We start from the raw sequence: 22,340 nt of genomic DNA on the forward strand, positions 1-22,340 counted from the left end.
CTCACGATACCGTCAATTGTAGAACTGACCTGGCTCCTTTCCTTATATTGCCCTTTAGAGAGCTTAGAGATCAACTCATGGCTCACTTGAGCAAGTAAATACAACTCTGAGATCTTCTTCCAAATCTAAAGTCCATAAAGTAGTGCAATATCTAGTACCTGCCACACAAAATTGACAGTTGTTAATATTTTGTTCTATTTACTTCAAGTCACTGAAACATTACACAGAAAGTAGAAAAGCCCACCATCCTTCTACTCTAGGACTATTTCCTTCCCCCCAAATCTAGCAGTATCCTATATCTTAAGTTTAGTTCAGTTTTTTCTTTTTTATCTTAATAAATTAATTATAGAATTATATGAGATTTGTATTTTGTATACATTTTAGAAATGGTTCACAAAGTATGCACTGTCCTGCAGTGTGCGTCTTGTGTTTTGGCCATCTTTTCTTGCTCTTTGTGTGTATTCTGCTGTATTTTATGATCCCTTATTAGCCACCGTATATTTGGGGAGGGGGAGAACAAGGCAGAGTTCAAATAGGGAAGTAATTAATGAAATAATGATCTACATAATGATTAATAAAATAATAACAATAGTTACCACTCTAAGAGCTGCTTATATGCTATAAATCTTGAAACAAAGGAAAACAATGCAATGTTGTTGTTGTTTAGCTGCTCAGTCATGTCCGACTTTCGTAACCCACCAGGCTCCTCTGTCCATGGGATTTCCCAAGCAAGAGTACTGGAGTAGATTGTCATTTCCTTCTCCAGGGGATCTTCCCAACCCAGGGATCAAACCAGCGTCTCCTGCATTAGTAGGTGGATTCTTTACCACTGAGCCACCTGGGAAGCCCAAGACAATTTTGCAGAAGGAGAGACTTCAGCCAGACATCAGGATGCCTCCCTTACAGTATAACAGGCCTTCTAGAGATGTCTTCTCTGAGATGGCTTTGCTTCTTTTCTATCTAAAGGAAAAGAAATGGATGAAATGAAGTGACCCATTATATTTTTAACCAACCAACAGATTCTGTCAGGGAGTTAGTGGACCAGCTATGGGGCTCAATGCCAGGGAAGATAAGAGATCTAGAAAGATTCCCAGCCTTCCAGGGCTCCATCATCTTGTTGGGGAGGTAACCCAGGCCACATGCAAGATACTGCAGGAGAATGCCAGGCAGCATGCTTCAGAGCTTAAGATCAGGGAACCCAAGTGCCCAGGTTTAAATCCCCACACTGTACTTGCTGGTTCTATAAGCTCACTTCTTTTTGCCTCTATTTCCTCATTTGTAAAATGGGAATAATAGGGTCATGTGAGAATTGAATGTTCATATATATATAGATAGATAGATAGGGTTTATATATATATATATTCATAGCTTCATTTATATATAAAGCTATGAATATAGTACCTGACACTCAGTAAGCATTACATATGTAATAATATTATAAGTCATTCCGATTCTTGCAACCCTATGGACAGTAGCCCACCAGGCTCCTCTGTCTATGGGATTTCCCAGGCAAGAACACTGGAGTGGGTTGCTATTTCCTTCTCCAGGGGATCTTCCCAATCCAGGGATTGAACCCAGGTCTCCTGCAGTGTGGGAAGATTCCTTACTGGAGCCACCAGGCAAGCCCATTAAATAAAAATAAATGTTGTTTGACTGATATGGATCATGAACTCTAGTGGTCAATCCAGAGATGGCTTTTGAGCTAGAGTGATTAGAAATGGCTTCACAGAGAACATAGCAGAGAGGGCAAAATCAAAAGCCTGAGTAATTCAGATTCCTTAACCCTGGAGACCTTTTTCACCAAAACTTGAAAGTATATGGGGCAGAAAGAAAGTATGTGGGGCAGAGCAAGGAAAGAAGTCAGGCAAGACTGTGGGGTACATGAAGGTAATGGTGAACACTATGATGAGTGGGAGTAAGGGGAGGACTTGATGTCAGGACCAAAAGTTTTGAGATTTATCCTAAGAGAAATAGGGAGCCATTAAAGTTCCATGAAGCAGTGACTTGTTGCAAGGAAATGTATCAGTCAGGATAGGCTTTGTAACAAACACTCCCCCCATTTTTTTTTCCAGTAGTGTCAAATGATAAAGTTTATTTCTTGCTCATAATGTATGTCCTCTGCCAGCTGAGTCTTTGCCATATCTTGGCTTCAGTTTGGGGCCCAGGAATGAGGAAACAGCCTCTGTCAACATTTTGGATTTGTTGTTGCAAAGAGGAAAAAGCATAGGGCAAACAGAGTGCTGGCTGTTAAAACTTCTGTTAAAAAGTGACATGCATCACTGGCCAAAGCAAGTCACACAGTCAAGCCCACTGCCAGTGGGGCAGGGGTGTAGGTCTTCCTAGGAAGGAGCAGCACATATTGAGAACAATAATATAACCTCCCCCAGGGAGTTTTAAGACCCTTCCTAATATTATCACATAGGTTTCTGCTATGATGTTCCCTCCAACCCAGTCACATTAGTATCATGCATTATTATGAATTTTTCTTTAGACCACGATGCTTCAGAATTTGCCTTGAAATCATTGTGGATCTCACCCCCACCTCAGGATGCCCCATTAGCTGATTAAAAGGAAAGGGTTCTCCTAAGAAGCATTTTTCCCCAAGCCTGAGAAATGAATATAATGTTTCTGCTTTTGAGTTACTCAGGCGTCTTGGTTGAGGTAAGCCTGTGTGTTCTCCAGTTTGCCTGGTCTTATAATTTTGTAGCCTGCTGCGATTTCTGGCCTATTGATTAATGGGTCTCTCTCTCTCTCCACCACAAGCGACCTTAATCTTTTCTTAATTGCTTTAATGGCTGTTCGGCTTCCCTCTTGTGCCTTCCCCCACAATGTTGTTGTTGCAAAGCTTTTGTGTCTTAACTTCATTCCCCAACCGAGGACTTTGCAGGCAAATGAAAGGTGAATTCTCTCTTTGTTTACCCTCTTTTCCTTGTTTTTCTCTTTTGCTTTATTTCTTCTTTAGCTGTTTTCACATTTCTTAGCCAGTGTGGGACATTGTCTGAGGTAATTGGGCACAAACAGAAAAATAAACAAAAATATAACGAGAAAGGCCAATGCCAAGGTCCCCCCTCAGACACCCCAGCACCCACCTCATTGGGGCCTCTCATCTGGGCACCACGTCTCCCTCTCTCTTCCCTCCCTCTCAAGGCCACTGAGCAGGCAAGCTGCTCTCCTGCCATGCTGAGGGTGTCTGAGGTCTCCCCAAAGTCAGGCTAGGCAGGCTTTCCCTTAACCTAGTTTGGGGCTCACTCTTTCCTTAGGAACAGAATTACAGGAGCTTCTTCAAATATGCTTCATTTGTTTATTCATTCATTGATTTATTCACCAACATGTTAAATGTTTTCTGCGTGCCTGGTAACATGCTAGGGATCATGGGAAAGTACAAAAGAGGCAGAGACCCTGAGCTCCAATCACTCACAGATCAAACCAGCAGATGTGAAACAGTATCAAACAAAACAACTCCTCTGGAACCCACCAGAGCTCTGGATAACAAACACTCGAGGAGTTCTGAGGTGAGAGGGCACAGTGGACTGGGGATGTGGGCAGACTTCCTGGAGAAGGTGGGCTTTACAATGAGCCTGTGGTTGCCTAGGGCAGAGAGATAAGGCATTCCTAGAGGTGAGAGGAACACAGGAGCTGGGGATAGTGCGGGCACAGGAGTGGGAGCCCTGACTCCCTGGTGCCCTGGGCCTCACTGCCGCGGTCTGGACAGCTGGGTGTGATGGAAATATACATCACGCTCAAGGTCCAGTTGCACCTGTGCCTTCCCGCCTGATTCCCCACTTCCCCATTCTGAGAGGGAGAGGGTGCTGACTGTTTAGGGGCCATCTTGAGGAGGAGAGAGGAATGGGGAGAATATTTTTTTCCAACAGGACTCAGAAGACAAAATTTCTGGAAGCTTCTTTGGTGGCCCACAAAGTCTGAAAGGATTCATAAGAAGCCCACATTTTCCACATGACCTAGGTCACTGTCTCTGTACTAGGCCTATTAGGATATGAAGCTTACATTGAGATGTCTCGTCATGTTCCTTTTGCCAGGCATCCTGAACTGCTTTCTGATGGACCCCATGGGTGTCAGCAAACTCCCGGGGATAGGCTGGGGTCTTCTCTTTCCTGGAATGGACATGACCCAGGAGCTTAGTAGAGTGGTTGAACCAAACTACTTGATGCCATTGGAGACAAGGGGGTTACCTCTACTGTTGCTTATAAAATATTAGGGAAGACAGAAAGAGAAAGCCCATTTACTAAATATTTACAGCAGTAAGTTAAGGGAAACGTAGAATATGTGGTTAAGAGTTTCTCTCTGTAGTCAGACAGATCGAGTTCAAATCCAGGTTCTTCAAATCTGCCTCTTCCCAGCGGCGGAGTTATTTAATCATTCTTTTCTTTTCCAAAATGAATTGGTTTACTTGGGAAGAATTTCAGAGAAATATATAACAGGCACTTACATATAATCTTATAAAATGAGTATCCAAGTGTTCACCACTAGCATTAAATACATAAATATTGTATCATAATTACTTTATATCACCCTTTTTTAAAAGAAGAGATGAATAACAGAGAAACAAGAAAACCCAATTGAGGAAAGGGCAGAAGACCTAAATAGACATTTCTCCAAAGAAGATATATAGATGATCAACAGGCACATGAAAATATGCACATTATCCTTAATTATTAGAGAAACAAAAATCAAAACTATAGTGAGGTACCACCTCACACAGCTCAGAATGGCCATGATTCAAATAAATAAATAATTAAATAATACATAAATAAATAATTTTTTAAAGGGGACTTCTCTGGTGGTAAAATGGCTAAGATTCCATGCTCCCAATCCAGGGGACCTGGGTTCGATCCCTGTTTGGGGAACTAGACCCACATGCTGCAGGTAAGATGTGGGGCAGCTAAATAAATAAATAAAAAGAATAATCATCATTAAAAAGTTTGCAAATAGCAAGTGCTGGAGGGGGTGTGGAGAAAAAGGAACCCTCCTCCACAGTTGGTGGGAATGTAAATTGGTGCAGTTACTGTGGAAAACAGTATAGACGTTCCTCAAAAAACTAAAAATAGAGTTGCCAAGTGATCCAGCATCCCACCCCTGGGCATATATTGACAAAACTATAGTTCAAAAAGATACATGCACCCCCATGTTTACAGCAGCACCAGTCACAACAGCCAAGCTATGGAAACAACCTAAATGCCCATCTACAGATGAACGCATAAAGAAGAGGGGATGCGTATATGCAATGGAATACTACTGAGCCATAAAAAAGAAACAGTGCCATTTGCAGCGGTGTGGACAGACCTAGAGATTATTATACCAAGTGAAGTAAGTCAGAGAGAGAAATACACACGATATCACTTATACGTGGACTCTAAAATATGACACAAATGACTTATCTATGAAGCAGAAACAGACTCAGAGTCACAGAGAACAGACTTGTGGTTGCCAAGGTGGAGGGAAGGTAGAGGAGGGAAGGATTCAGAGTTTGGGATTAGCAGATGCAAAATATTATATGTAAAATAGATAAACAACAAGATCCTACTGCATAGCACAAGAAACCATATTCACTGTATCAATTTCCCATGATAAACCATAATGAAAAAGAATTTATATATGTATACCTTTGTTATATGGCTGAAATTAACATAACATTGTAAATCAACTATACTGCAATAAAATTTTAAAAATAAATAACTGCCAATTTTAAAAAGAGAAGAAATGTTAACAATTGACTAAAACTATTCTGTTACTTCCTCTTCTCTCTCCAAAGGTAACCAATGTTTTGAAGTTAGTATTTATTATTCCAGTACTTTTTTTTTAACTTTTGCTACTTATGTAAGTATCTATAAATAATATATGCTATAATAATATCTAGGACTTCCCTGTAGCTCAAATGGTAAAGAACCTGCCTGCGATGCAGGAGACCAGTGTTCAATCCTTGGGTTGGGAAGTTCCTCTGGAGAAGGGAATGGCAATCCACTCCAGTATTCTTTGCGCAGAGAATCCCATAGACAGAGAAGCCTGGTGGGCCACAGTCCGTGGGGTCTCAGAATCAAACACGACTGAGCAACTAACACACTCACATATAATAATATCTGCTGCTTAAAATTGTATATGATGGGTACCATATTTTATGGATCCTTTTGAAAATTCCTTTTTCCCCATTCAACATTATATTCTAAAATTTACCTTTGTGGATGCCTTTGTGACCACTGCATGCTACCCTGCTCTAAGGGTGAGCTATTGTTCATCTCCCCAAGCAGGGAGTCAGCAATCTTCTTCTATAAAGAGCCAAAGAGTACTTTAGGTGATGAAGTGAAGTGTTAGTCACTCAGTAGCATCCGACTCTTTGCAACCCTATGGACTGTAGCCCGCCAGGCTACTCTGTCCATGGAATTCTCCAGGCAAGAATACCGGAGTGAGTTGTCGTTTCCTTCTCTAGGGGATCTTCCTGACCCAGGGATCAAGTCTGGGTCTCCTGCATTACAGGCATATACTGTCTCTTTTTTACATTTTTTAAAAAATTTCTTTTTTTTCCTTTTTATTATTTTCCACTGAAGGACAATTGCTTTACAATATTCTGTTGGTTTCTGTCATACATCAACATGAATCAGCCATAGGTATACATATGTCCCTCCCTCTTGAGCCTCCTTCCCACCTCCTACTCCATCCCACCCCTCTAGGTTGTCACAGTTTGGCCATGTCGCTCAGCATGGGATCTTAGTTCCCTGACCAGGGATCGAACCCACATCCGCTGCACGGGAAGTTCAGAGTCTTAACCACTGGACCACCAGGGAAAGGCCCAGATACAGTCTCTCGCAATGATTTAACTCAACTATTGTAGAGGGAAAGCAGCCATAGATAATACGAGTCAGTGTGACTGTACACCAATTAAAAATTGTTCTTTCATATAACTTTTAAAAATCAAGATTTTATTTTCTTAGAGCAGTTTAAGGTTCATGGCAAAGTTAACCCCTGCCCTCACCTACACCTACAACAAACCTCTCCCACCACCAATACCCCCCCACCAGAGTGGTACATGTGTCACGGTTGTTGAGCTGCACCAACACACCACAATCACCCAAAGTCCATAGTTTACATTAGGGTTCACTCTCGGTGTCGGACGTCATATGGCTTTAGACAAATGTACGATGGCACGTATCCACCAATATTATAGTATTATACACTGTCCTAAGTGTCCTCTCAGCTCTGCCTCTGTGCTCATCCTACTCCCTGCCCCCGCCCCTGACAATTCCTAATCTTTTTTATTATCTCCATAGTTTTACCTTTTCCAGAATGTCATCTAGTTGGAATCATACAGTATTTAGCCTTTTCAGATGGGCTTCTTTTACTTCATAACATGCATTTAAGTTTCCTCCATGTCTTTCCATGACTTGAAAGTTCATTTCTTTTTAGTGCTGAATAATATTCCATTGTCCGGATGTACCACATTTATTTATCCATTTACCCACAAAGGACACCTTGCTTGCTTCCAGATGCTTCCACTTATTCCTAAGTTGGCAATATCCATGTAAATATCCATGTGCAGGTGTTTGTGGATGTATGTTTTTAATCATGAAATTTTCAGGTGTCACAAAATACTATTCTTTTGATTTTTTTCAACCATTTAAAAAGGTAAAAGTCATCCATAGCTCAAACACTGTGTGAAAACAATGGCAGGCCAGATTCAGTTCAGTTCAGTTCAGTCGCTCAGTCGTGTCCGACTCTTTGCGACCCCATGAATCGCAGCACGCCAGACCTCCCTGTCCATCACCAACTCCCGGAGTTCACTCAGACTCACGTCCAGCGAGTCAGTGATGCCTTCCAGCCATCTCATCCTCTGTTGTCCCCTTCTCCTCCTGCCCCCAATCCCTCCTAGCATCAGAGTCTTTTCCAGTGAGTCAACTCTTAGCATGAGGTGGCCAAAGTACTGGAGTTTCAGCTTTAGCATCATTCCTTCCAAAGAAATCCCAGGGCTGATCTCCTTCATCTCCTTGCAGTCCAAGGGACTCTCAAGAGTCTTCTCCAACACCACAATTCAAAAGCATCAGTTCTTCGGCGCTCAGCCTTCTTCACAGTCCAACTCTCACATCCATACATGACCACAGGAAAAACCATAGCCTTGACTAGGCGAACCTTTGTTGGCAAAGTAATGTCTCTGCTTTTGAATATGCTATCTAGGTTGGTCATAACTTTCCTTCCAAAGAGTAAGCGTCTTTTAATTTCATGGCTGCAGTCACCATCTGTAGTGATTTTGGAGCCCAAAAAGATAAAGTCTGATACTGTTTTCACTGTTTCCCCATCTATTTCTCATGAAGTGATGGGACCAGATGCCATGATCTTCGTTTTCTGAATGTTGAGATTAGGTCTGTTTTAATTTCTCACCTCTGGTTCTCCTAAGGAAAATCTCCTTTGCTCAAAAATGCTATTTGAGAGGACTCTTCTAAACTTGAAGGTGTGCCAGGGTGTGCCCTTGGGTCAGAGTGGAGATGGAGACAGATGGCACCTATCCACATCAACACCTGAGTTTGAAAGGAACACTGACAGCTCCAGTAATATGATGTCAGACACTGTACTTGTTCCTTTCCATATATTAGTTAATTTAATCTTGAGAGCAGCTTCATGAGGCCCTACTATCATCCCCATCTTACCTGAGGGACTTAAAGCTTGGAGGTAAAGTCACTTGACCAGGATCATGGAGGCCGTAATTTTTAGAACAGGATTGTATCCAGGTGTCTGACTCTAAAACTTCTGTTTTGGAAGACAGAGAGCCATAGAGAGAGAGAGAGGTAGAGAAGGGAGGGAAGCAGGAGGGGAAGAGAGGGGAAGAAGAAGAGGGATAGAAACCACTGCTGATCCTTTTGGAAATTCCAGGTTGAAAGAAGTGAAGGAAAGGCCCTGGAGTCCCAGCCACTCACAGGTAGAGTTGCTGGATTCAGCAAATAGCCATATAGGAGGCCCAGTTAAATTTGAATTTCAAATGAACAACGAATAATTATAATTATGCCCCATGCAATATATGGGATATACTTAGACTAAAAAAAAAAATCACTTGCCATTCACGTTGAAGCCCAGTTGGACCTGGTGCCCCGTGTTTAACCTGATTTCCTATTCACCAGGCATTCCAGGTCTGGCATAAGGAGAAGCCAAAAGCAATTCTGAAAAAATATTTTTCTCTTCCTCCTGATGCTTGAGATCTTAAACCAACATGTCCCGTGTAGCAACTGCCCCCTTTCAGAGCACCCACCTCTCAAGCTTCTGAACTCTCAGACCTTCAAGCATAGTGGAATAGAGAGTTGTAGGACCCATAGGAGCTGCTTTCTATGTACTATTCATGTGGACAAAGTGGGAGAGTCAGACCGGTTGCCTTTGGAAGCTCCCACACCCCATTTCTCTATCATCCTCCCTTCTCCCAGCATCCTTCCCCAGTCCAGGGTCCCTGAGGCTCTGTGTTGAGGTCCCTCTTCAGCCCACACTGAGGTCACAGGGGCTCAGTGTGTGACACCCACCCCCCCAATCTTAGGAGAACTTGCAACAAGAAGGAAAAGTCCGGGGAGAAGATGACGGGACAAAAGCTTGGAACTCAAATGGTGGGATGTCCAGATTCGTGCCAAGTTCTGGAGGAATAGTTGGGAACAGAGGGGCCCTTTGGTCTCCGCCCCTCCCAGAACATCAGCTATGTCACCGCCTAGTCTGCAGACCTGCCTGAATGAATGGATAACTCATCACCAGCACGTAGTACACATTCAACTTGAACTTCTGGAATCTGAATCTGGAAGCTTGTTCTGCATGAGGCTGCTTCCTCCTCCCCTGGGGAGCAACCCTTTAGGGGCTGAAAGGCTTTCTTTTCTTTGTGTGGGCACCGCTGGCACTGCACACCTAGGAGAGTCTCTAGCCCCTCTGAGTTTCCATCCTTTACTTGAATGCTTTCCCACCCAGAGAGAGATGCGCAGAGGCCAGCGCACAGAGAAGGGGCTGAACTCCCAGAAGCTCCAAACCAGACAACTCTTCACACACTTACCTGTCCTTGGCTCATTGCTGCCCCCTCCTAGAAAGAGTATCAGGCCTCTCATCCCAACCCTCCCACATCTAAACAACCTCCAAGTGCTGTCTCCATGGCAACCAGAAGCACTGCTTAGTTTCACACCTATAACGTGACCCCCTGCCCCTCCAACACTGCACCCTGATGCCCAGGCTTCTTGTCAGGATCTTCTTCTGGTCACATTGAGTACATGCATTCTCTGCCTGATGGACCCCTACTCTGTCAGCTTCTAAGAATTGTACTCCTACCTTTACTCAAAAATGTCAATGGAAGGTCCTCCCTTTGAATATGGATTTTTAAAAAATGTATGATAAATTAAGAATGTAACAAATGGCGTGTGGGCAATCACAACCATCTTTGGTAGAGTGGAGGTTATGACAGGAGCTTCAGAAATGTGAGGGGAGAACTTGGCCCAAAGGCCAGTATATGGAGATGTGATTATTATTCAAGTGGGAGTTAATGGAGAGGCAGATCTCCAAATATCTCATACATGGATTACAGCCAATTATTGAATTATACAAGAGGCGAGTTTTCTGGCTCCCCCTGACCATCCCCACATCATCAACACACAAATGGCAAGGAAGAGGGGGACCCAGGAGAGAGGCTCAGAGACTTGTCTGACTATAGACTATAGCTCAGCCCATTGTCTCCCCCGACTCAAGCTCCTCACCCCATCTCGGATTCTATTCTCAGCAGTGTTCAGAGGGTCTCCACTTCCTCCGGGTGGTTCCACAACCATAAACTTGGCTTGTTTTTAGCCCTCACCCCATGCCAGTCCAGCTCTCCTTGCCCCATACATCACCAGAAAAGCCCCATTACCAGTGAACCTACCCATCACGCCAACATAGAATGAACGTAACTTTCCACAAAGGGAAGAGAATGGAGAAGTGGGGATCATACAACCCCATCACCTGATTTCTTAGACCTTCAAATAACCCTACCTCATTGGTCATGTCAGACAGGGAACCTCCTACCTGGGAGAGGACCCCCAGATCCAGGAAGGAAACACTTGATGTGTTAGAAGACCCTTCCTGATGGAGCAAGGGTTAACAGTACCCACCAACCTGACAGGCTACCTCCCCCAACACCCACCTCTTTCACCCATCTTGTCAGCCCCTTCCTTATTGACTGGGTGGCCAGAGGGCAACTCAATGTCAAGTCTTCTGTATAATCCCTTAAGTGGCTGTAATCAGACGCTGTCATCTCCATGGACCTCCTCCCAGATATCTCCTGACAGAAAAAAAAAATTTTTTTTTCAATCACAGATTCTAAAATAGAACCTAGGGCTACTTTACCCCCATATAACCCCTCCCCTCGAAGATGGAATGGAATGGAATGGCGCACTGGGTGATGAGATCCCCGTGGGGTGTTCTGTTTCAGCCTAAGTCCAAGCATTTGGGAAATGTGGGGACTCTGAAAGTCCCAAAGGGCAGGTTGATTTCCCTGGACTGCTCAGCCCCATGTCACCCAGTTTCCACCAGGCCCCCTCAAGTGAGTGACGGCTAAGCAAAGCTGGGATTTTAGTTATGAGGCAAATTCCATTTTCTGTTCCAGAGGGGAGCAGAGTTTTCAAAGAAGAACTCAGTTTGCATGGCACCTCTGTATGTTCCAGCCTCCCCCACCCCACAGATGTTTCTGGAAAGTCATCCTCTGCCCTGTTCACTTTGGACCTATTCTAACTTGACATTGGATAGTATTATCTTTGTAAGTAGTCCAAGTTCCTGTAAGCCCTCCCTGTCCTGGCCAGCTGGTAACCAAGACTGCCCTCCACACTTTTGAGCCTGAGGGAAACTGAGGCCCTGAAAGGACACAGACTTTCTAGTCCCTCAGCCCCAAAACGTCCTAAATTCAAGATGTTGAGTTCAGATGTTCAGTAACTCAGACATCCCTGGATCGTGCGACCTGTCTGCCCTCCTCCCACCTGGTCATCGTCTGGGTGAGACCCCAGCCTTTTGATAGCACCTTTTGAGCTGCGTGGCAGCCCCAGCCTCCCGTCTGCCTCTGCTTCTGGTCCCTGCATTCGTAACATGAAGAGTTCACAAGGCGCCACTACCTTCTGTCTACCGCCCCACCCACTTCAACTTGGTGGCTTTTCATCAGCCCAGCTGCTCCTGCATCTGAAAAGCTAATGTTTTTTTCTTTTTAAATAAAAACTCCCCAAATCAACAGACGCATAAGTAACTGCATGCTACCAAGATTAAATTATGTGAGTTAGGAAAGCAGTCAGGGGGAGGGAGGTTTAAAATTCAGTGTTTAGGAGGATAATCACAAGAGAAAATACCCATGAAAGATTCTCCTTTCTTCTCTTGGCCCTTCCTGGCAGCCCCTGCCTTTACCCCAGGTTGGTCTCAGCCCTCAGCCACCCCCCTCACCCGTTCCCCAAGTCCCAGAAGACTCTATCCTGGCCAAAGTGTGACTGTGCTCCCCACCTGGGTCCTGACCACTCCTTCATTCCAGGAAGTCTGAGGTACAACTGGTGAACAGAGCTGATCCCAGGTCTGTCACTCAGGTGAACTCAAAAGGACCTCGGGGAGATTAGAGAGCATCTCTTGACACTGCCACAATGAAAATGAAGCTTCTGGGGAAACCAAGTCAAGTTCCTAATAACGTCTTGAGCAGAATGTTCTGGATTAAAGGTCAAGCCACGCAGGATGTGCAGAAATATGAATGTAATAAATGCCGCACATCGGGATGGTTAGCCTGCTGGTAAGCAAGACCCCCATCTGTCAGCCTTCGGGGAATGTTCCAAATGATCACAGGCATGCACGTCCCCAGGGTGAATGGCTTGGGTGCCAGGATAGCCAAAGCCAGAGTGGATGAACACTTCAAATATTCTGACACCAGAAGAGACGGAAACTGTAATTTCAAATGGAAATTAAATTACTGCATTTGTAGGATTATTTTCCATTTAAGAAAAAAAAATGCACCCCGTCTGTATTTTTAAAATTAGAAGATAGTGAGTGATTCATCTCTGGAGAACCAGTTTCCTGCTCTTCTCCTTGGCATGTCTGAGGATTTTGGTGATGTGACATTAAAAAGACCCTCATGACTAGGGTTGCCAATTGAACAAGTAATCCAGGTAAATGTGAATTTCAGAGAGACAATGCATAATTTTTAGCATAAGCATATATTAAATACTAAAGAAGAGTATTGGTTATTTAGCTGAAATTTCCATTTAACTGGGCATCCTACATTCCATCTGAAACCTCTTCCACCCATGCACAGACAAGTGAGGAGCAGTGACACTCTGAGGCCCACTCACTGCAAAATTCGTTCAGCCAGTAACCATGCACTGAGCATCCCCCTCTGTGCCTGGCACTCTGTGCAGTACTGGGGTAACAGACGTGATGCTGGATATAATTTATTGAGAGCCTATCATGTACCAGACAATGTGCTGCATGGGAGAGAAAGAGAATCATGACACAGCCCCTGTCCTTGAGGTTGATAGACTGGAAAGGGGGTCAGACATGTCTATAATCACGGTGACCTAGAGGTCATGCCAGCAGTGGGGATAAAGCAATGAGGGGATGCTGAAAGGGTGTCACAAGGCATCAAAAAAACCCCTATGGACACCATAGTCACATAATGTTGTTTTGAGACCGAAGTCTCCATCAATGTGGCGAGTGACTCTGATCAAATCCCTGAACCTCTCTGAGCTTCGTTTTCTTCACCTAATAAAGATTATGTTAATAACAGTGTTTGCCTCATAGGTTTGCTTTGAGAGGTTAATGAAACAGCCAGAGTTTTGTGAACCAGAAAGGGTGTCATACATAGGTCATAGACATGATCATTGTTTGGCAGGTCCTCAAAAAGTTAAACATAGAATTACCGTACAATCCAGCAATTCTACTCCTAGATATTCATATATACCCAAAAGAATTGAAACCAGGGACTCAAACAGACCCCTGTACTCCAATGCTCATAGAAGCATTATTCACAAGAGCCAAAAGATAGAAACAACCCAAATGTCCACCACAAATGAACGAAGAACCAAAATGTGGTCTGCATACAATGAAATATTCAGCCTTAAAAAGGAATGAAATTCTGACACACATCACAACATGGATGAACCTTGACAATATTAAGCCAAGTGAAAGAAGTCAGGTAGAAAAGGACAAATGTTTGTATGATCTCACTTACATGATACCGCAAACATTTAAATTCATAGAGACAGGAAGTGGAATAAAGGTTCCAGGCCACTAGAAGAACGAGGAGTTACTGTTTACTGGGTATGGGGTTTCTGATTAGATGATCAGAAGTTCTGGAAATGGATAGTGGTAATGGTTGTATAACATTTTGAATGTACTTAATGCCACTGAACTTACACTTAAAAATGGCTAAAATGTTAACTTTATTTTATGTATTTTTATCACAATTTTAAAATGAGTTTTATCCAGGAAGGCTATAAAAGTCAAGGAAGGCACCACAAATCCTACTCCTCGAGGAAGGAAGAACCCTTAAGCAGGAGGAGACAGTAACTGCAGGAAGGGTAGGGCTCCGTGAGCCTCCCAGGGCAGCACCTTTTGTAGGGGAAGTACAGGTGTGACGCTGACCACCTCCTGTGAAGTTGTCCTGCAAGTGAGGAAAGAAAGTGACATTTCCCAGGGTGTTACCAAGGCAAAGACTTGCATGGGAAGTGGGTGGAATGGGTCTATCATGGAGATGGAGACAGCATCCCAGGAAGCACTGGGCTGGGAAGGAGAACAGAAGCCACTTGCAAAAGTGCATCTGGAAGGTCAGGAGCTAAAGGAGTCCGAGAAACAGATCAACAATGCCTGGGGGTACTTCCCCGGTGGTCCAGTAGTTAAGGATTTGCCCTGCAATTCAGGGGACACAGGTTTGATACCTGGTCATGGAATTAAGATCCCACGTTCCTGCAGAGCAACTGAGTCTGCACACTGCAACTAGAGAGCCCACGCACAGCAACAAAGATCCCACGTACAGCAGCTAAGGCCCAACACAGCTAAATAAATAAATGCTGGGGGCGGTGGGGAACAATGGCTGGGAGGAGGAGGAGCTAGAAGCTGATCAATGGCTGGGGAAGAGAAGCTAGAATCTACATCAACAGAGCTGGGGAGGACGTGCTTGGGGTCAGTGACTAGAGAGGGAAAGAAGGGGATGATATGAAGGTGACATCCCTTAAGCCTTGGAAGAATCAGATGGGAAGGCTGGTTGGGGAAATAACCCAGGTAGGATGGGTTGAATTCAATCTAAGAAGAGACCCTTGTAGTTGGAATGTTCCAAGTCCTTCCTAAGGACCCAGAATGCAGACCCTGGGGCTCTTACACCTCAGCAGAGACTGGCCTTGTATCTAATCAATGTCTGGACAATAAAGCAGAGATAATATCAGTTCCTAAGGTCAAGATTTCAGGCTCATCCCCACTCCATCTTTCCCCTTCTCTCCATCCCCAGGAAATCTGGTTTTCCTCTGAGTTAGGGTCAATTTTAGCAAAATTATAAATTCAGTCAAGATACCTTTCCTTCTTCCCAGGTTGTACCCCTCAAGCCCCTCCACCCTCATTTTCAAGAAAAGACTCTGTATCAGGCATTTTATACCTTTTTGTTAACTCAAATTTTTGCATTCCTTTCCCCCAAAGTATTTGCATTTCAGCCAGGTCTATTGTTAAAATATTTTGAACATCAAGGAGCTGGCTGGGGAGGATTTTAGAGACAGGTGGCCTTTCTGGCTCTCCTGCATCACTCCTTCTTCAACTCCAAGAGACAGTCTTCTGATAGAGTCACCTCTCCTTCCCCAGCAGATTGTCACCTCTTTCTTACGTTTGCATCAGTCACTGGCTAAACAGCAGGGTTTTCATTTAATAATAACACATCTTAACAGAAAATAGAAAATCTCTATAAATAGAGATCAAGTAAGATGACAGTGGATTAACATTTTAATTAAACATGGCAATTCTAATCATTTTTATCATTATAGAAATACCCAACATTTTGACACATTTCAGGTATAAATTGATGGTTCCAGTCCAATGGCAAATTGAAATGATTTTTCAGGTGATATTTGTAAGCTTTCAGTGGCAGCAAGGGATGGTATTCAACAATTAAAGCTATAGATTCTAGACATTCCCATTCAAAGTAACCAACCCAGGGACTCCCCTGGCAGTCCAGCAGTTAACCTTCCATGCTTCCACTGCAGGGGGCTCATGTTCGATCTCTGGTCTGGGAACTAAGATCCCACATGCCAAGTGGTGTGGCCAAAAAACAAACCAAAACAACTCATCCTGAAGCCTCCCTCCCTTCTTATACGGCTTTAAAAATGATCTCCCCTGATATCACACACACTATCATAAATTAACACAATGCTTTATGATTTGCAAAACTCACACCAAATGGTACTTTGTTCTCCTTGGTAGAACAGCAGACTACGTTCTCTGACTGGATGGCATGGCAAACAGCACTGACAAGTTTATTCGTCTTAGCAGTTCCCGATTGATTGAACGTGGGGGACATGATTTAGCATCATGCTTCTGCTGATCCTCACAGGGCACTCTGCAAGCAGCTATTCATTGTTCCTCCAGGGGAGGGAATCCAGGCCCAGAGCAGTTAAGGAACTTGCCCAAAGACACACTGCTAGAAAGGACCAGATCTAGGTCTGGACCCCACAACAATCAAGAATCAGAAACTCTTTTGATTACTGTCTTTCTTCCCCACATGACACTCTGCACAGACTTTGCTTACGTGAACCCAACAAACATTTGTCCATTTGCTCTATTTTTTCATACTCTAGGTCAAAGAGGCCCCTCCACTCACCAGTTACACAAAGCTGTATAACCTAACCTTACTGAGGCAAGTTCTTTGTCACATTTCCTCTGCACCAACTCTCTCACCTCCAAACCACCACCATCATCACCATCACCACCATGAGCATCGTTTTCAGTATCCAAATATAGATCTTATTAGAAAAAGACATTTTTTCAGAAAAAGATAAATATTTTAACAAATGGATCATGCTATTTTTTTATCCTTTAAACAGTTTTCATCTTTAAAATCTAGTTTAAAGTACATGTATTCTTGGTTTCATCACTTTTATCATTGCCCATCTTGAGTCCTGAGACATCTGCCTCACAGTCAGTATTTGCGTTCAAGTTCTTTGAAAAACATACATAGTTTTCCTGGCAAAGTTAAACAACTTCTGTCCCCATGGAGCCTCCTCCCACCTTTTACCACCACACAAGCTGAAATTTGCTGAAAGGCTACACAAGAGAATTTCACACTGAAATAATAGACTACTCAATGTAAACACCCATCAAAGGGAACATTGCTGAACAAAGTATTACAAGTTTTGGAAACTTTGGAACATGTCAGAGAAAATGAAATCACTCTGAGAAAAACAGTCCAGTAAATATTCTCAACCCTTTGTAGTCTAATTATCTTGGTTAATGTTGCTGAGAAATACTCAGCAACACAGTGATGTTTTAGGATGATAAAACTCTGTGGGGCTGAATTAAGTTTTTTAATGAAACTAGTAAGTATTCCCCGACTCAGGTTGTTGATGGCTGCAGCACAGGTTTTACCTCTCTGGGATTAAAAAAAAAATTCTTGAGGGCATGAAGGTCTCTTTTCACCTTTATAACCCATAACAGAGCTGAGCCTGGTCCCACTCTTGGAACAATTTGCTAAGTGACTATTTTGTTTGTTGAATGAATATCAGTAATTAATAATTATTCTACAAAGACTTGCTGGGGATTCTGCAACTGGGAGAAATCATGACTAAAAGTGAAACTACAGACACAACACTGTGAACAGACTAAATGCCAGAGAATTATACACTGTACAGTGGTTTATTTTATATTATGAAAATTTACCTTAATTAAAAAAAAACTGCAGAGACTAGGGAATAGCAACCTAATAGCTTTCATTAAAATTCAACATGGTATAGTCTCATATTTCATATCAAAGTACCAAAGAGCCCATAAACAGTTTTTGGAGAAGGAAGTTTTTTTGAAAAAAAAAATCATTATGAAATAGATGAAATGTTAAAGTTCCAATAGAATTTCCAGAAATTGTCATGCAAAGAACCTGAGATATTTAAAGCCCTCTTGGCTTGGTGAGAAGCATTTGTAGGATTTCTCAGAATCTTCCCTGGCTGCCTGGTTTGCTGCTCCTCTGGCTCCCAGCATGCTGGAAGGGAAAGGATGGAGCTTAGTTTGCCCAAGTGCAGAAACTCTGAGTTTCTTTTCCGTCCAAGAAATCTTCCAAGTACACCTGAGAAATGCAGCAGCATCCTAACACTCTTGTCCTTTCACCAACGTTAATCATGGTTCCCAATTCAAGGTGGTTGTCCTAAGAACTTCAAACTTACGAATAATTTCCAAAATCAGGCTTCCCTCCTTATATGACAATGTGATGACAGGCTTTTTTCCTTTTTTTCAGGCAGTCAAGAAAAAGCCTCTTACTGAAAAGGTTTTAACAACCTCAAGTCAGCAGGGTTGAAACTATCAATGCAGTTTTCCACTGGTTTAGGAGCGATATTTTATTTTCTGATTATTGACAACACAGTTTTTCTCTTCTGTTAAAGACCTGTTTATAGAGATAGATGTTTAAGTGCTGAGGACATTGTACGAGGTTTTCAGGCTATATTTTTATTTGTGAAAGGCCAGTGATTACTCACTTGTTCTCAGAAAGTTAACGTACTTTGAGTAAGCCACAGTTTGGAATCTGGTCTGTATCAGAATTTCCTTTCTGCTTTCTGAAAGATCACAATGTACCAGCCTCCAAGCCTTCCTCCCTCGGCTGTTTTGCTTGCTCATTAGGTCTTTAAAAGAAAATGCAAACCCTCCTCTCTTCATTAACCCATTTTAGAAAATAACTCAGATGTCCCTAATTTCTCCTCTGATTTTTCAGACCAGTCTCTGATAACTTTTGAAAGAAGTCTATTCAACATTCTCAAGGACAAAGGACACTCATGGAAATAAATAAAAAGAAATCCTGACATAAAGCGCAAGGGGAGAAAAACACCAAGAAGTTGGTCAATGTTGCTTGCTGGCTTGCTTGTGAATTATTTCCAGTTCTGCCCAAATTGATAAGCACATTACACTGAAAATGTTTTATTCAAAAACTTCTCTGACATAATCTATGAAAATAACTAAAAGACTCTCCATTTCACTCTACACTACAGAAGCCTAGTAGGCTCAAGGAAATCAACAATCTAATGTCATCTTTCCTTTAAAAGAAAATAACAACAAGAAGTACAGCAACATGATAGAATCTAAAGGAATCAAAACATGTATTTTTAACTTCTGAAAAATCTCACCATGTGATATTCTCTCTCTCTCTATGTATATATATATATATGCAAACCTTTCTAAAATTAAGTCCTTTTTTTTTACACACCAACACTAAATCCTAGGGTCCTCTCAGAATGCCACCCCACGATCAGGTGGTTTTAAAAGAATTCTATTTACCAAAATCATTATGACACTGTTTGTTTTCCTCAGAGGGGGGCTAGAGGGAGGGCAGGAGGGGAAAAAAAGAACGCTGGTGAGTTTTTGTGTCATAAGTGACCTTATCATGCAAATAAACAAGGGCTTCTCTCTCAGGATATGTGTTATGAAAGACATCTCCAATTCTTAACTGCATTTCTCAGCTGCTCACCAGAAACAGAACTATTGATCTCACCAAAAGTAAAGACCTTTTTCCTTCTGCTCAAGACACTTGGGGGAAAGAGGAGACTTGTATGAGAATGATTTTCTTGACCGCCACACCAGACACACGCTCAGCTATCTGACCACGATCTGAGCACCTCCGTTTGCAGTTTGCACCTTCTTCCTTCAAACAAACAGCCAGGACGGATCCCATGCTCACAAGAATTCCAGACAAGCTCATTTTTTTTTTTTTTTTCCTTTTTAAAGTTCTCGGGTGTTTACGGGTCTCCAAGTTAGGGGGTGGGCAGGGAGGAGTTCTTTTTAACAAAGACAAACACAGTTTGCAATAACAATGCAGAGAGTATGCGTGTGCGTGTGTGTAGGATGGTGGGGGGGAATGTTTGTTTTGTTTCTCAGAATAATGAATTGAAAGATAGGCAGCCCAAATTTCCAAAATAGCCAGTTTCTGAGGAGGTACTAACTTTGGGGAAAGAAAACACTTTGTGAACTCCCAGATTGAAAACTCAATCACAAGGTTGTACTGAGAGGAACGGGTGTAAGGCCTGCTTTCAGAGGGGCATCCAATGTGCTCGTCTGCACAAATATCTTTTCTCAGTGTGCAGAAAGACCCAAAGGCACGTCTCAGGTGGGATGGTGCTGTCCCTTCTCCCTGTTCAGGGAGGGCCGGTCCTGTCCCGCCAGGATGGGGACCGAGGGGAACTTAGACGTGGGGTCGGGTGTCAGAGGGAGAGGAGGGCCCACAGGACTGGATTCCCTTTCCAAAAACTGCTTTTGGCCTTCTTTTCCACCTGGTTCCCAGCAGGGAGCCCTGGCCCTCCTTTGTGGGGGTGCTGTTGACTAATGAACCCAGTGAAAGCACAGGTTGGCCACCAGGCAAATAATAAACATGGTTGCACTGCCCGGCGTTAAGCCTGTTTAATGGGTCGTCCCTCCATGTAAGTGGGCTTGCTACCCCAGCCCCCATAGCTCCACCTGTATCAACAACAATGACTCCGCACAATTATCTTACCTTAATGAACTTAATCTTTAATTTCCCAGCTTGGCCCTGGTCCTCAGCCTCCTAACAAAGGAAGGGGGACTGTTGGAGTCCCCGTGAGCCGCCTTCCTCCAACAGCTAGGGAAACTTTAGCCACGACAAGGATTTTTGCCCCTTGTGGAACTGTCAAAAGCAATAAATATTTTTCTTTTTATTCCATCATTAGACCCTCCTAAGAATGCCTCCCCATTGTCCACTGTAATTCCCAGAGCTCTCTGGGCAGGGGTGTTATTGTGGAAAATGAATCCTGAAGTGTTAACAATCCGGCCAAAGCGGCTACACTTTTTTTTTTCTTCCGAGGGCGTAACCGTTAGGAATGTGTCGCCTCACCATAGCCAGCTCTGCGAAAAGAGCACTTGTGTTTTTTAACACTGGTCTTTGAGAAGGATGCTCAAGTTAAAGCATTGTGGCCACTGTAAATAGATGCACTCAGCAGAATAGAGCTTCTTCATTCCTAATTAGGGAAGTAACGCTAGAAAGACAGAATGTCACTTGCTAGGCTGTGCGTATTGTTGAGTTTGTGCTCGCCTCCACAATGTGAGGTAATTGGAGTTGTACCTTTTAGAAAGCTGCTAATTTCACATAGGAAGTGCTAACAAGACCTTTCTGGGCCATGTTTTCCTTCTTCCTTTTTAAGGAAGTTACAGACCTTCAGTAGTGGGAATGGCTGAGTCCTGGCCTGGCGGAGGAAACAGCAGTAATGAACCACTTCAGCCCGCAGTTAGAAAAAGGAGGCCTCATTTTGGAGTCCTGAGAATACTAAGCACAACAAAAGGTTCTGTTTAAGCTTGTTATCCAGGACATTCTTACAGGCTACACAGCTTTCCCTGCAATGACCCTCTCCAAACAAGTGCATCAAGTTTGAGCAAATAGAAACACGCAACTTTCAAGGCTCCGAGTTATAGTTTTCTTTACAAAGCCATTTATATAATGTAAGCTGCAATTAGCATGGGACAGAGCGAGGAGATTTAGGCTGGAAGGTTCTTTTCACAAAAGATAGAAACTAGTGGAATAAGTAACAGTTAAATATCGGCTTTGGATAACTAGCTGAAAAGACCTTTTAAATCATTTACTAATAAAAAATAAAATGATTTTGCCTCAGACCTTGTTCCAACCAAAGTGTGGTCTTTTTACATCACTGAACTGATTAATCTCACTAATTTTAAATTATCCAGCAAGAATGGATCGGAGCAAAAAAAAAGAAAAAAAAGTCCACACACCCCCAAATGAAAAGCACTCCAGCTTTTAAGCCTGACAATTTCATCAAAACGTCCATAGGAATTGCATAAAAAATTCAAACCGTAATGAAATAAATTGCTACTTACATTATGAAAAGTCTGCAAAAGCTTTTTATAGACTTGAAATGCAGAAGTTATATAAACTGCAGAGTTAAAAGAATTAGAAATTGACCTTTACAGATCAAGGGCTAAAATTAACAGTCTTCAGGGGAAAAAAATTCCCAGTTCACAATGGCTTTTAATGCCATTTTTCCCCCCCTACACTCATTTATCTAATAACCATGGCAAGGTTAGGATAAACAATGAACAGTATGTTTTCACATTTTCCACCTTTTTTGTCCTCCATATGAATTTCTAAAACACTTACCAGAATAGATACATAAACCTGTGACCTTCAAATG

The 22,340-nt window shown here is 42.9% G+C and overlaps 1 protein-coding gene across 4 annotated transcripts in view; it reads right to left on the minus strand.

The window, feature by feature from the left end:
- Positions 1-537: 537 nt before the first annotated feature.
- The window catches only part of LOC147363395 (uncharacterized), a 42,322-nt gene continuing 20,519 nt past the window's right edge, over positions 538-22,340 (minus strand). Inside the window, exons 1-4 of one of the 4 annotated variants that reach the window (XR_015137037.1) lie at positions 11,135-11,271; positions 4,006-4,112; positions 2,920-2,998; positions 836-960 (exon numbers count right to left, since the gene is read on the minus strand). Coding sequence is in view for 2 of the 4 variants with exons in the window: in XM_086327192.1 (XP_086183318.1) it covers positions 957-960; positions 2,920-2,998; positions 4,006-4,112 (190 nt within the window). In the remaining 2 variants the exon portion in view is untranslated. Of the gene's footprint in view, positions 961-2,919; positions 2,999-4,005; positions 4,113-11,134; positions 11,272-22,340 lie in introns of those variants that run through there. The other 3 variants (XR_015137036.1, XM_086327192.1, XM_086327194.1) reach the window with 3 other exon arrangements.

Source organism: Bos grunniens, chromosome 11 (assembly GCF_055505025.1).
Source record: "Bos grunniens cultivar Pamir isolate PY7600 chromosome 11, Bosgru_T2T1.0, whole genome shotgun sequence".
Lineage (NCBI taxonomy): Eukaryota > Metazoa > Chordata > Mammalia > Artiodactyla > Bovidae > Bos > Bos grunniens.